Source organism: Canis lupus, chromosome 26 (assembly GCF_003254725.2).
Source record: "Canis lupus dingo isolate Sandy chromosome 26, ASM325472v2, whole genome shotgun sequence".
Classification (NCBI taxonomy): Eukaryota; Metazoa; Chordata; class Mammalia; order Carnivora; family Canidae; genus Canis; species Canis lupus.
The window spans coordinates 1,603,639-1,618,036 of record NC_064268.1 but is presented as its reverse complement, the minus strand read 5'-3'; the positions used below and the strand labels follow the sequence as shown (position 1 = coordinate 1,618,036).

General features: G+C 54.9%; 1 protein-coding gene across 3 annotated transcripts in view; it reads left to right on the top strand.

The window, feature by feature from the left end:
* Positions 1 to 14,398, top strand: part of ADGRD1 (adhesion G protein-coupled receptor D1) — a 122,736-nt gene that overhangs the window by 82,352 nt on the left and 25,986 nt on the right. For all 3 annotated transcript variants that reach the window (XM_035706431.2, XM_049101763.1, XM_025473550.3), the window contains 2 exons: positions 438 to 511; positions 1,786 to 1,909. In XM_035706431.2, coding sequence (XP_035562324.2) covers positions 438 to 511; positions 1,786 to 1,909 — 198 coding nt within the window. The remainder of the gene's footprint in view (positions 1 to 437; positions 512 to 1,785; positions 1,910 to 14,398) is intronic.

The following is a 14,398-nucleotide window of genomic DNA, read 5'->3' as shown; positions in this document are numbered from 1 at the left end:
AGAGCAGCACACAGGTTGGACAGGGGCTCGTTGTGTGCTCTTACTAAGAGGAAGGGGTGTGGGTTGCCCAGGTTGGTGCCGTTTTGAATGAGCAGGAAGGCTGCTCTGGGAGTAACATGCAGCACAGACCTATAATAAATGGGGGCAGGCATGTGTTGTTATGGGGGAAGGGCATTCTCATGGGAGGACACGGTAGGTGCAAAGGCCCTGTGGCAAGAGCCCTGGCTTCTGGGCTGGTGTGGACAAAGGAGAGGGAGATGTGAGGTGGGCCAGATGTCATGGCCCTCTGTGACCATGACAGGGTTGAGATGGAGTCAGTGGCCCCTTGGGGCATCACCCCATGGTCCTGTGGGCTGTGGGTGGGGAGTTGAGCTCAGTGTCGGAGCCTGGCTTCTTCTCCAGCGGCCTCATGAAGCATATCCATCCTTTCATTTCAGTCCCGCAGGCAGCGCAACGAGGCCACCAACAGCAGCAACCAGGTGTTCCTGTACTGTGCCTTCCTGGACTTTAGGTACTGCCTGTATGGGGCCCCCTGGGGCAGGGTGGGGGAGGGGAATGGTGCCCAGGGCCAGGCCCTGCTGCACGCTGGTCCAGGTTATGACCTGGGTCATGATCTGGGTCACCCTTCTGGAGCCTCACTGTTGCATTATCTGTAAAGCCGGAACATTCAGGACATGGAGCTGGAGAAGGGACAGGTTTTCTCTGGAGACCACATTGGGACCTAGTAGGACTCAGCCCTTAAAGCCCGGGGTGCACTTCAAAATACTCAGCCAGTCTGGCCGAGGCAACACTGGGGCCTCGGGATGGTCCCATCAGTGCTGGCTATCTGAGGTTTCATGTCGTGCTGGTAAGGTGGCTGGGAGGGGCTGGGTGAACCCCTCTTTCCTGGTAGGCATGGAAATGAGAATGCCCCCAGTGTGTGCTCCCAGGGACACGAGCACCCCTCCGGGATGGCCACATTTCTCATCTGCTACGTCCACAGCTTAAAATAGAATGTAAAGCAGAGAGAAACTCCTGCCTTTTAATTTGTTCACCTTTATAAAAGCTTTCCCCAAGGGTCCTGCCTTTGGCTGAGGCAAACATCTGTCTTTGCTGATAACTCAAAGTTGTCATTTCTGAATAGACCATGGAAACATCTTCTTAGGAATTTGAAAATACAGAGAGAGACACCGTAGAAAATTATTATCACTGATATTCTTACCATAAGAAGAAACCACAGTTAGCACTTGAGCATGTTTGTTCCTGGTCATTTTGGTCTGGATTTATACTTTAAGAAGCGACACAAGTCCTAAATCAATTCTGTAAAGAAGTAAAACATAAGAAGGCAAAGATGCCTCCATCTGTTCCCCTCATACCCCCTCTCTAGAGGTGGCCAGTCTGGGGTGTGTCCTCAGTACCGTAGACATAGCTTATGGCTACGTTCACGGAGCATCTGTGATCTTGTTCTATTTCACATTTGCACATCCACCCCGGCTGTGCACAGACCATGATGCATCAGGGCATTGACACCCATCTCCGACTGATGTATCACATTTTATCACATCTGTGTTTGCCACACTTTGCTTATCCCACCCCACAGCAGGCATTGGGCTGCTTTAATGTTCTCTGTGGCATCACCTGTCACTCGGCAAAGACCCCAGGCATGTCCCCTGGGTGCCCAGCTCAGAGTTCTCTGGAAGTGAGACTGATGGATGTGCCCCCCCCCCCCCGCCCGTCTCCCTGTGGCCCAACTGGCACCAGCATGTCTGCTCTCTCAGCGGCCACTCCTTTGTTCTGTGTCCCCAGCTCCGGAGAAGGGGTCTGGTCCAACCAGGGCTGTGCGCTTGCTGAAGGAAACCTCAGCTACTCTATCTGCCACTGTACTCATCTCACCAACTTCGCCATCCTGATGCAGGTGGTGCCACTGGAGGTAAGAGCCAGGCGTTGGGGTCCTGGACCCCAACAAAGTGCCCTTCCTGCCTTAGGCTGCAGGTGGGGACAGTGTGGCTTGGGGCAGACAGGCAGCCCCCACTCATTAGGGGGGTCCTGCAATTAGGGACATTTTGAAGCTCCTTTTTTTTTCTTTAGCAAAAAAAATCAAAAGAAAACAAAAACTTTGCTTCAGGTTTCCTGTGCAGACCTGAGATTCTTCTCAAGGATCTGTGTGCAGAAGGCAGGTGTGTCAGCATTTTCTGCCTTCGGTCCCTGGGCTGTGGAGCCTCTGTGCTGTGGGACACTCATGGTGCATCCAGTGCAGCAGGAGTCCCAAGCTGATACTAGGGTGCATGAATGTCCAGAGAACGTGTCACAGGGGCTACATCATGTCCTCAGAGCATTTCTGCTGTGGGACAAGAGGGACAGGGTTACAGATGGAGATCTGGACTGGTCTAACCTGACTTCCAGCTCCAGGGTTAGCAAGCCTTGTGGTGGGGGAGGTGATTTCCCACAGCCTTCTGTCCTCTCTAGATAGGCCATGACCCTCCCTGGAGACTGGTTGGGTTTCTCTGCTTCAGTTTCTAATCTGGCAGGCTGTACCGTTAGCCCTAAGAACTTGACATACATGTCATTGGTTTAAGGCAAGCACAGCTTGGATGAGAAAAAAAATGTTTTATAAATTGCAGATACCCCAGGATGGGATCCTCTCAACTGTGATCAGTCCCTGAGCCCTGCGTGTGAGTGACTTGATTGGCTTCTAGACCCCAGTAGAACTTGAATTTCTCTGCCGAGGGCAGGGGGATGGAAAAGACATAGGGATCAGTCCAGGGATCTCCTGGGGCCCCTGGAAAGCCAGGCACCTATGTAGACAGGTTTTGTCTCATCCCAGACTGTGTTTTGGAAATTGAAAAGTTGTACTGATGACTCTGCACAGAACAGGGAGCCACTGAGCAGAGGCTTCCTCCTCCTGCAGAGCCATGCACTCCCCCCACTCATCAGGGCAGGTGCCCTGAGCTCCCATTCCCCTGCACTGTGCATAGGAAATGAACCGGGGCCTGGAGGGGCCCCCTCTACTGTCAAGACCTGCTCCACCCCTATCCCTTCCTTTGGCATGTTAACCCCATGGGGTCTGTCTATTTCCTAACCTACCCCCTTCCCTGGGTTCTGTGGTCCAGGGAACTGGTGAGAGCACCTGATCCTTGCAGGACTGAGTCTTGTCTGGTGTGGCAGGACTCCTAGCAGCCTCAGGGGTGTTACCTAAGCATTGACTCCTCATCCACAGCCATTCAGCAATACTTATCAGCACCTACTCTGGGGGTTCAGTTGTAAATAAGAAAAACAATGAGGTCTTGTTTTTGAGGATTTATATTCCAGTGGGAAAGACAGGTAATAGATAAGCAAACAGCAGCAAGTGATTTCCAGCAGCAGCAAGTGAGGGACGATTGAAGATTGGCTGTGGAAGGTGCATGTGCCAAACGAGAGGCATTTTGATGGTGTGGCGGGGGGAGGAGCAGAGGGGAACATTCCAGGCTGAGGAATGGCAAGTGTAGATGCAGGAGACAGGACTGGGCTTGGAGTGTCCTGGGTGGAGGCAGTGAGCACAGGAAGGCCCCTTCATTTGCAACACGTACCATCGACTTTGTGTCCTGATTGTGAATTGCTTATAGAGACTTGAGAGGGGAGTTCCAAACCTCCCTAGGAGGACAGGTCAGGGTGGGGGTAGTGCCATGTGCCCCTCACAGTCCCCCCTTTAGACACACCAGCACTGTCCACGTGTCAGAGCCGAGTGGTCCCCTTCACTCTGCTGTGATGAAGCTTTGGGGGGTGGGGGTGTGCAGACGTCTCAGTGCCCGTCACTTCGAGTCGCTGAGGGCAGTCCTGGCCACACATGAGACGGAACTGGGCACCTGTAGGTCAGGTGTCTTTCAAGCAAGAGCATTCAGAGCTTTGGACACTTGGTGCTGTCTCCAGCTTGAGGGTGCAAGCCCATCTGTTTCCTGGTGGCCGGCGTGGTAAATCTATGTTCAGATAATTGTGGCCCCCAGGTGGTCCCAGTGGGAGTGATATATGGGCAGCAGCTGTCCCTCAGGTGACAGGCATCCTTTCCTCCTGGATCCTGCCTCCCAGGCCCTCTGTCACCCCCTTTCTCTTGTGTTCCCCAGCTCCTCTACCTTGTACTGCCCGAGTTGGGGCATGTGCTCTGGCTTTGCATGATTAGATGCAGGGAGGTCAGGGTGGTGGGCCAGTGCCAGCAGTGCAGGGACAGTGAGGTCCCACAGGATAGGGGTGGAGTAGAAGGTACCAGAGGATAGGGGTGGAGTAGAAGGTACCAGTGCTGCAAAGTGGAAAGAGGACCTCAGTTACCTGGACTGCATGGGCTGCCCTCCGAAATTCTACCTGTTCCGGGTCTCTCCTCATTCCTTCTTCTCCTGCTCTGCACATTGTCACCAGGGAGATGGGGGCACCACTGCCATGAGGCTCGTGCCTTCATCTCTGCCTGTCTTGCCCGAGCCTCAGCCCACATGCCTCCAGCATGTCCCTCTGGGTGCCACATGGGGGTCAGCAACCTGCTTTAGCCCTTCCAGTGGGAAAGGCACCAGGCTGCCACCTACATATGTGCCAGGGGGGAGGGGGCAATCCACAGGCACTGTGGCAAGTGGAGACCCTGAGGCCCAGAGAGGGGGATGGACTGAGGTCATTGATTCATCCAACAATGAAGGATTGGATTGAGGTGACACCTTCCCTCTGGGCTTTAGGAGCGTAGCAGCAGAATCATCATGGTACCTAGGGTGGGGTTGCAAATGCCCTTGCACTTGAAAGCATGCTCTGTCCTGAGGCAAAGAGTGCATGTGGAAGCTATATGGGGCAGGGCGAGGAAGGGCCATTGGTGACGGTGCTGTTTTAAAGAGGGGTAGCCTGCAGGGCTCCCTGAGAAGCTGGTGCAGATGAGGAACCTCAGGGAGGAGCGCACAGCCGCATGGGCCTAGGGGGAAGCAGCAGGTGCCGAGGCTCATGCACACAGTGGCGGGGGCCAGGGGCTCAAAGTGGGAGCCCCAGACTGAAATGTTGGGGGCAGAGAGGACGTCATGGAAGTGGGGGAGCAGACCGCCTATGAGCACTGGTGTGGGCAAGACAGGCCCCATGTGGGCACCTTCCCTGGAGCCTGCTCTTGTCTTGGATGTAGCCATAAGAGTGAGGGCCACCTTCTGGTACAGGTGAGGGCCTTGGAGACTTGCCAGAGGTCACCAGGGGCAGAGCCCCAGCTTCGGCTGTGCTCTCCAGATCCTAAAGCTAGGGCTGCTGCTGGGCGTCCAGATGGTCCTCTGGGTCCTTGGTACGCAGAGAACTTGGTCCAAGTTGTGAGCCTGTATGATGTGGAAGGAGCGGCTGGGTGGTGGGTGTGGCAGGAAGTTGGGTTTGGGATGTTGGTGGGACAGGGAGGAAAGGAAGCAGCTCAGTCCAGTGAGCTTAAAAAGAAAAACTTGACACAGCATTTATGATACAAATCTGTCACCACTCAATGTAGGTGACACCAGATTTGGACAGTCTGTGGGTGTCTTTGTGGAAGCAAATCATATCTGCTCATTGCTAGGAAAGGTTGATTTGAAAATGATTCAAAATTATCCATGCTAAAAATGAACATTCTCAAGAACATTAAAAAATTAAGGCGGTTACAAGTAGGTGTCGAATCTGTGACGCAGTTCATTTAGTGAGAACAGAGGAATGGCTTTTCCCGGTCTTCCTGGGTGCCTCTGGGGAAGGGACATCTTCATCCAGGGTCTCTCCTTGGAGCTCACAGTCGCACCTCGCCTCCCATCTGCATGTCTGCCCTGGACCGTGCCCCAGCAGGTCTCCCATGGAACTCCCCGGCGTGGAGCTTGGGGGGCTGGGCTGGGACCCAGGAGGATGTTCCAGGCCTTGCTCTGCTTGCTCTTCTCTATGGGAGGGAGTACAATGTGGGCCCCCTGCTTGTTCATCAGCAGCGATGGGCTCCGCCAACCAAGACCTTGAGATGGACAACACCATGCTTTGTTCTCCAGACACGGTGAGCAGGAAACAGGCCTGGACCCCCTCCCACCGAGTACTGACCCCTCAAGGTCCCCCCAGCAGCTGGTTCATGGGGCCCCCTTGACCTGCAGCACTGGTCACACCAGCTATGTAAGTGTCCAGCCCTGTGCCCCAGAGCCCCCTGCCGGGAAGTCATCCTAGAGTGGTGTGTACTGGCCCATGTACCACCGAGCTGCCGGAACTTGCCGAGGACGGCAAGCCAGCTTAGTTCCTGTCAGCAGGTGACCGGAAGAGCAGCCCAGAGCCAGGGCTCCCTATCTCATGATCAGCAGCAGATGCGGCAAGAATGAGGCAGAGGTGTGGGAGCATAAGGGAACACACTGCACATTGGAAAGGTGGCTCTGAGCCCTGTGTGAGGGGCATACAGGTGTGTCAGAGGGAGCATTTCTAGGAGGAGGGCAGGGAGTGAGCCCTTGCATTGACACCTATAGATCTGGGGCCATGATCATGACCAGTTGTGCCAGTTGGGCCCCCTCTGAAACTCACTTTCTGCATCTTTAAAAATTGAACCCAAATCCGATAAGAATCCCAAGAAATTAGTTTTCTCCTATTGGATAAAATTATCTTCAGATTAATTTTGGAATAGTATGTTCCAAGAGTAGTTGAGAAAATTAAGGAGAAGAGTAGGAGAGACTTTGTATGGCACAAGGGGATCCTTATGAAGCTCCTGTGGACAAAACAACATGGTGTGGACATAAGTCCAAGAAAGCAGATAACCAGAACAGAGTTTAGAATAGAGTGAGGCTTTTCAGCACACCATGAGTATCTGCATCGTAGAATTTAAAGAATCAGAAAGCAAGATAACATGTAGAGGCTGAAAGTAAAATATTTACCACCTTATGTGTAGTGAACATATAGAATAACGAAGTGTTAACGAACCTAATGCTAAGGAGTGGGTAGGTTCTGATACCTCTATGCCAGGAGGACAACGAGTTTCCTCACCTCTTCATTAAGAGGAGAAAGATCCCATCAAGAGCTTATGTGCAGTTTTTCGAGTGAATTGTAATGATGCCAGCTGATCTGGAGGGATTTCCAAGGCATTATCATGTGAAAAGGGCAGGATGCAGAGTAGCATACAGACATCTTTTTTTTTTTTTTAAGATTTTATTTATTTATTTGAAGTGGGGGTGGGAAGGGGCAGAGGGAGAGAATCTCAAGCAGACTCCACCCTGAGCTCCGGCCCAATGTGGGGCTTCATCTCACAACCCTGAGATCATGACCTGAAATCAAGAGTCAGATGCTCAACCCACTGTGCCACCCAGGTGTCCCCAAATATCTTATCTCTATAAAGTCATTTGAGGTCCCCTAGGTGAAGTCATGTTGTGGTGTGTGATCAGGAGAAAGGTACAAAGGTGATGTCTGGGCTGTTAGCAGGGTCGGGAGGCCCTGGACTGAAGCCCTGGCTGTTGTGCACACATCTGTGTGGAATTAGGTAATGAGAGTGAATAATAAAATTAACAGCTTGACAAGGCAGTTTATAAGTTCCAGTCTCAGATGTGGGGGGTGTTGAGGGCTTTCCCTCCTCAACGCCCAGTAGTTTGGAGCTGGCACTCGGCAGAGGCTGCATGAAGGTGTGTATTGTGAGCCAGGCATGAACAAATGGGTCAGTCCTGCAGGAGAGGAACTTAGGGATACCAGGATGCCACATCCGGCTGTGTGAATAGCGATGGCTTGGGCAAACAGACCTGTTCTCCTGGGACCAGGGCAGGGAGGCAGGGGCTGGAATTGTCATCTCTAAGGACTGGCCAGCAGGGGCACTGGGACGGAGGGTTCCACAGTGGTGGATGCTACAGTGGGCTGGCCAGCCAGACCCAGGAAGGGGTGGGTCTCGGATCACCTGGCCCTGTTTGGAGTCACCGAGGCCGCCATGGCCGACTTAGAGATGGCATTCCTAGGAAGGAAAACTGGGACCATGAGGACTGAGAGGGAGTGAGGGGCTGACATTATGGAAGCTGTAGAGACGAACCAGTTCCCCCTGCTTCTAGGACCCCCACCCAAGGTTCACATTCCAGGGGCATAGTCTGGTTGTCTGTATAATAGTGGGCAGTCCCACCAAGGCTGCAGCCAGTGGCAAAGGTGCCACCCAAGGCCAGGTCATGGTGGGCACAGCCCCTCAGCTGGCAGAAGCCAGAGGCCCACCCTGTACGCTGCTTCCACAGATGACCTCACCCCTGCTTTGCCTCACGCAGGCCCCCTCACCCCTGCTTAGCTCCTCTAGAGGGTCCCTTCCTTGGGAGCAGTCCAGGAGGGACACCTGTCCTGGACGAGCGGGGGGCTGGGGAACAGCAGGAGCACTGTGCCAGGATGGGTACACCTGGGAAAGCCAGTCGCCAACACAGCAGACCTGGGTCCAGAGGCTGGCCAATGGATATGATTCCTTTAGCTCATTTGCCAAGATCTCAAAAGAGAAATTATCTAAAATTTTGGATTTGATTTTCTTAAAGTAAATGGTCTGGCCACATGGAGCTTCCTGACCGAACAGCTGAAGCCCCTAGTATAGGCAGTCCCCAGCGCCTCCTACCATCCTCCCCACTGGGGTCCAGCCTCCATCCTTCCTCACCTTGGCCCTGTTGTTCTGCTCCAGAACAGAGGGAAGACTGCAAAACCTTTCTTGCCCTTTCCTAGGGTGGGAAAATCACATATCCACTATGTGGGGCTTTTGGAGGAAACGGGAGATACAAGTATTTCTCCCTGGAATAAGAGTCCCCTTAGACCTAATGTATGCAGGCTCCCAGCTGGCCTCATGAATTTATGTAAAATGCCTCTCCAGCGGCCTCAGAGTCTGTGGTCTGTGACTCAGAGGAGCCTGTGTCCCAAAGCAAACTCCAGGCTTTTCTGGGCATTTCTAAATCTAGCCACAGGATGGGGAAGGAAGGGCATCTCGGGGGCACAGCACGCCTCCCAAGGCCAGAGATGCAGGGTGCTTGCGCGCATGTGTGGAGGAAGTCTCGTCTCTGCAGCACCCCCATCCCTCAGTCCCCTGGTCCACCCTGGGCCCACGGCCATAGGACCTGCATTCAGCAGCCATCCTGCCAGGTGCAGCTGCCTAAAGCCACTCAGCCACTCTGGCCTCTAGGGAGGGCGAGAGTGGCCATACAGCAAGGACCTAATTGCAAGGCGTGGCTGGGGCTGCATCTCTGGTCCTGCTGGGTGTGTTCCAGGCCTGCCGTGCCAGCACACAAACATGCCTGGCTCACCAAGGTAAGCAGGGTCCTTGCGTGGAGGTCTCCGTGTATGCCTGTCACTTAAGCAGTCTGACGAGCACCTACCGTGTGTGGCCCCGTCCCCATTGCTGGTTGCCTCTGCAGTGGGCCCACTCTGCCCCCTGGTCAGCCAGATGCTCAGGGTCCCTCTGCTGACACACCTTGTGGCCTTCCCTAAGTGCCTGTTCTGAGCCTTGGTTTCCCCATCTGTGACATTGAGTGAGGGTCAAACCCAGCCTGAGTACTGAGCTCTGAGCAACCAACCCCAAGAACTGAACCCCAAGCACCCAGCCTGACTGAGGTGACAATGACTTCCAAAAGAGCATGAGGGTGCCCAGGGATGGCCTAGTGGCTGAAGAGCCAGCCTGAGGCGCCTGGTGACATCCCAGAAGAGCAGGACTGGGTGGTGGTGCAGCAGGCCTGTCAAGACTGAGTCCCCCCATGCTGCACTACCCCTTTGCACTCATTCTTTTGAAGGATGGTAGAGTCCTAGGCTCTTGGAGGACCCATCTGCCTGTTAATGATGCTCCTGCCTCCCTCCCTTCCTTGCTCCCTTACCCTCTCCTCCCTTCCCCTATACCCTGCCCTCTTATCATACTCCTCCCCTACCCCTCCCCTCCCTCTCCCTCCATCCCCTGTGCCCCCTCCCCCAATGACCTTGCTGCCTCTCTGGGGCAAGCATGTTGACTAAGCTCTGGGCCACTGCTTGCAGCCCCATCCCTCCCCTCAACACTCCTGTCACATAGGGAGACCCCTGTGCTCAGCACCCAGGATGTATGGAAATAGGCCCTGGAGGTGGGACAGGAACACACTCTGGGGCAGCACCTGGCTGGGTGCTGTTGGGAGCTCAGCTTTTCCATGGGCCCTGTGGCCCTGCGGACTGTGCCCCTCTAGAGTCAGGATCCCCTCTTGCCAGATTTAGTTTTCCTCCCACCAGACCGGGTTGCTACTCTAGAGGAATAGCAGCCATGGCTTCATTTACTGAAGACTGTTCTGGAAGAAGTGTCTGCTCGCTGCTGTTGGGAGTCGGAGCTGGCCTCCAGAGGGGATGTGGACAGTGGCCTCAGGATTGCGGGGGGGGGCAGGCCAGTCTCCATCCAGGAGAGTTTGATGCGAGGGACTTGAGGCCCAGAGCTCAGGTTGTGGTTGGGGTGGCAGCTCTGGGCTGTGATGCGGGAGCTTCACATGGTTCACCAGGTTTTGTCAGAAGCATCAGGACTCTGTATCATGGTGATGGGAGCCGAAAGGGGAGGATTGGGTCTGTGGGGCCCTGCAGGAGCCTGAGGGCTCTTCCCAGGCCTGTGTTGGGGAGGAGGGTTCTGTGTCCATACAGATAAGACACATCTGTGGGGAAGATGCTGTGGCCCTGGGAGCAGAGGGAGAGGCCAGGCCGGCCCTGTGCAGGGGAGAGCTTCACTTTTTAAACAGGATCTCTGTGTCTTCTCTGTAGTTCTTCCTCAGTCAGCAGGCGGACCTGCCTCATTCGTGTTAACCCTTGCACAGCTGCCTGCTGCTGATGGCTCCCTGCATCCTGGGCAGCAGATCCGGTGGTCACAGCCCTGGGCCCCTGCAGACAAGAGACAGCTCTGCGAGTGCATCACTACAGTGGGCTGGCACATCAAGCAGTGTGCAGTTTTAGATTTGCACAAATGCTTACAGCTGGGTTAGGTCCCTGGCTCCCCAGGCACTTGCCGCCCCCAACAGAATGTACATGCTTTTTGCAGCAGCATTGAAGCAGCTCCTGCCATGGCCCACCCTCTGCCCTGAGTATACAGCTGGTGATCACACAGATTCCATCTGCATCTTGGGGGCCTACAGCTCCCCAGTCCCACCTTTGGTCTCAGGGATGGGGCCACAGGCTCCCTGCCTCCCAGGGTGTGGCTGCCTAGGGCTAGGGACTAGGGCTAGGGACCTCATCCCCCAGGCCCTAGCTGTGTTGGGGCTGGGCCTTTGCTCTCAGGCCCACACCCTGCCCCTGCTGGGGTCTATACCCCAGAGCTTCCCTCTGCTGGGCTGGGTCCCCATCAGCTGGGGCTCTGGCAGGAGATCAGGGGAGGGGCTGAGGCCAGGTGCCCTCCTTCCCTCAGTGTGCCACAGGCAGCTTTCCTGGCAGTGGCCATGTCTCCTCCAGCCCCTGGTCCAGCTTCTCCCAGTGACTATGGGCCTTTGGCTTGGGCTTCCTGCCAGGATTGCCCCTTCAGCTCCACGGCAACTCCCCTCCCTTTTGTTAACACTTCCCTGTCTGAAATTTTCCTGTCTTTGAAAGGCTGCAGTGGTTTCTGTGTTCCCAGCTGTGTGTGTGCCTGGGTGGGATGATCTGGGTAAGGGGGGTGGTGTGTTTGACATGGTTCAGTGTTCCACGTGCTAATGAGTGCTCTTCATTAGCTCACTCCTCTAATGAGGCAGCTAGCCTGACAAAGGCAAGTCACAAGTCTTTTTAAAGACAGAGGAGCCATGTCTTTGTGCATGGGGTAGGGCTGTGTGTGTGTGGGAGATCCCTCCAATGCATGTCTGTGGATGCTAGGTCTGGCTCCCAACAGTGCCCCTCAGCCAGCCGGGGAGCCCGTTTCTGCCTGGCCTCAGACCTGTGGACTCGTACCTATGCCACATTCCATCAGGGCCACTCTGGGCAGGACGTCACCCCTATAGAATGTGGCATGCCCCTGCAGCTGGATGCTCTGCTGGCTGTGTGTTGCCAGCAGAGCTGCATCTGGTGAAGCCCAGAGACTGTCACCAAACCCAGGAGGCCCATGGAGCCACATGCCCCTGCTGTCCACGGGCTGGAGGAAGCTGTATGGTTCAGCCAGGATCAGAGAGCTGGTCTGAAGTGATGCAGGCTAATGAGAGCCTGGATTCAGACCACTGGGAGACCAGAAGTCGGGAAAGAACCAGGGTGGGTTGTGGGAGCAGAGGAAACCACATGGGTCAGGAGCAGTGAAGGGTTTAATGTGTGCATGGCCACGGGCACCCCAGTGAGGGGGCTGCTTGGCTCCCACTCATCCTTCATTCTGCTCAGCCTTAGATTCCCTTGACAACTGGCTTCCCAGCAAGTCCAGCCCACAAGAGACAGGCATTGGGGTGATGCATCTGCTGTCAGCTGCTCCTGGCCTTGGCTGGGCCCCTTCTGTGGCCCCTGCTTTCTCCCTGGCCCCACCCCAGGCTCTGCTCCTGTCCCCTCCTCCCCTGACCTTTCTGCCCCACAGGTGTGGAGGCTATGCCTGTTCCTGGGATACCTCATTGCTTTGGCTTTCCAGGGTCTCCCACACCCTTGTGACCCATGTCCCACGTAGAGCCCATCCACTGAGTCACTGGAAGGGTCTACCTTTCCTGTCTGGATCCTCTGACAGAAAGGCCAGGTGCAAGGCAGAGATGTACATGGAGGGAAGGAATGTGGTCTCATCTGAGGCAGGGGCTGTGAAGTGAGTGAGCTGGGGTGACGTCCTGCCCAGGGTGGCCCTGATGCACTGGGAAGGATGAGAGTAGGGGCTCTGGGAATCCAGGAAGGGGAGAGGGAATGTGGCTTGGGTTAACAGAGAAACCAAAGACACTCGGGTATGCATGGGCTCCAAGATGGAGGAGCGACCCAGAGAACCCTCAGATCAGAGGTCATGTGAGAGCTGTGCCTGAATCCCTGTCCTCTGCAGGCCGCCAATGACCTGGTCCCTGTTTGTGTCCATCAAGGCCTCATCCAAGCAGGAACTAGCAACCTGTTTATTCACCCGTGCATTTGCCTGCTTCCCCACTACACTGTGAGCTCCATGTTTGGCACACAGTAGGTGCTCAATGCATGCCGGTTGCAGGTGGAAGCATGGGCTGGGGCATAACACCATCCTTACTAGCTGTGCCGTCTCCTCTTCAGCACATGAGAACCATGGTGCCACCCCTCCTCGAACAGGGCTGCTGTAAGGACTCACTGCCGTGCGTAGCAGGCGCCCAGTCAGGGCTGTGATGTTCTTCCTGTCTCAGCCAGCCAGTCTTCTGGCAGTGGGCTTGGGCGGCTGTGGATCCAAGGCTAGGGCTAGAACTCCAGGCAGAGCAGGCAAGCAGAACAGAGGCAGGGGTTTGTTTCGATGAGCGGCCGGCAGGCTGCAGCGCACGGTGAACCTGCCCACGTTTGCCCCGGGCCATCCCCACAAGTCTGTGCGTGGTGGCAGGAGAGTCCTGCTGTCTCTACAGGACAGGCAGGCAGGCTGATGTGGATCAGGTCAGTCTCTTGTGGAGGATCAGTGAGAGAACCAGGGAAGGAGGCTTGCAGGCCCCCTCCCACACCCCAGCATTCAGCAGACACCTGTGGGCAGTGGTGTTCTCAAAGCCATGGTTGTGACACAGAGTTTTGTTAAAGTGATCTCACCATCCCTCTGGGAGAAAGATCTAGGTGACGGTGGGGTGGGGAGGGCCGGGGCCTGGCGCTGTGGAGATTCCCATGGAGCACAACAGCTCAGGGCCATACCGGGGAGAGAGTGTCCCAGAGGCGAAGGGGTGAAGATGTCATACAGCCAGGCTGGCCCATAGACGCAGGTTCAATTGTCACCCTCCATGTGCTCATACTTCTGTGGCTGTTTAAATTCATTTCCATTTGGTGGGTCCCATTGAGGTGATAGAGATCATTGTGATGGTGACAACAAGATTTTTCAATTATCTGTCACAGCAAAGAAAGATGACATTCTTGGTTTAATAGTAATGTTTCATGTGTGGTTTTATTCCTAGTTTCTCAAAAACAAAAACCTCTGTAAGAGCACTTCTTCCAGAACTGTGTCTGGAGATGCTGTGTAGCTTCTCATTTCCTCTCTCAAAGTGTGTGACAAGTGCCAGGGTAAACATAGCTGAATATTTGGGTTTTACCTGCAAGATTTCTCAGAAGACACTATGCTTGTACCCCCTGACGTCATTAGAGGGGACAGAGAGCGTGGCTCTCCCTTGCTGTGTCTAACACCAGAGACTCCAGAGCAGTCCACAGGGACCTGCTTACAACACATTGCGGGACCTAGAATCTGTCCATGCAGCCTGGGAAGGTGGCTCTGAGAACACATTTGTTTGCCTTCCTGGGGATCTGATGAATTGGAATGTCTGCGGCCTGCTCATGTGCAGAGAGGGTGTTGGGGGTCCAGGTCCTGCAACATGGCCAAGAAGTTGCTGTGAGAACACACTGGCCCACATGCATTCCTCCTGTTTAGGGGACTCGTGTGGGTGAACCCCCTCACCCCCTCCTGCAT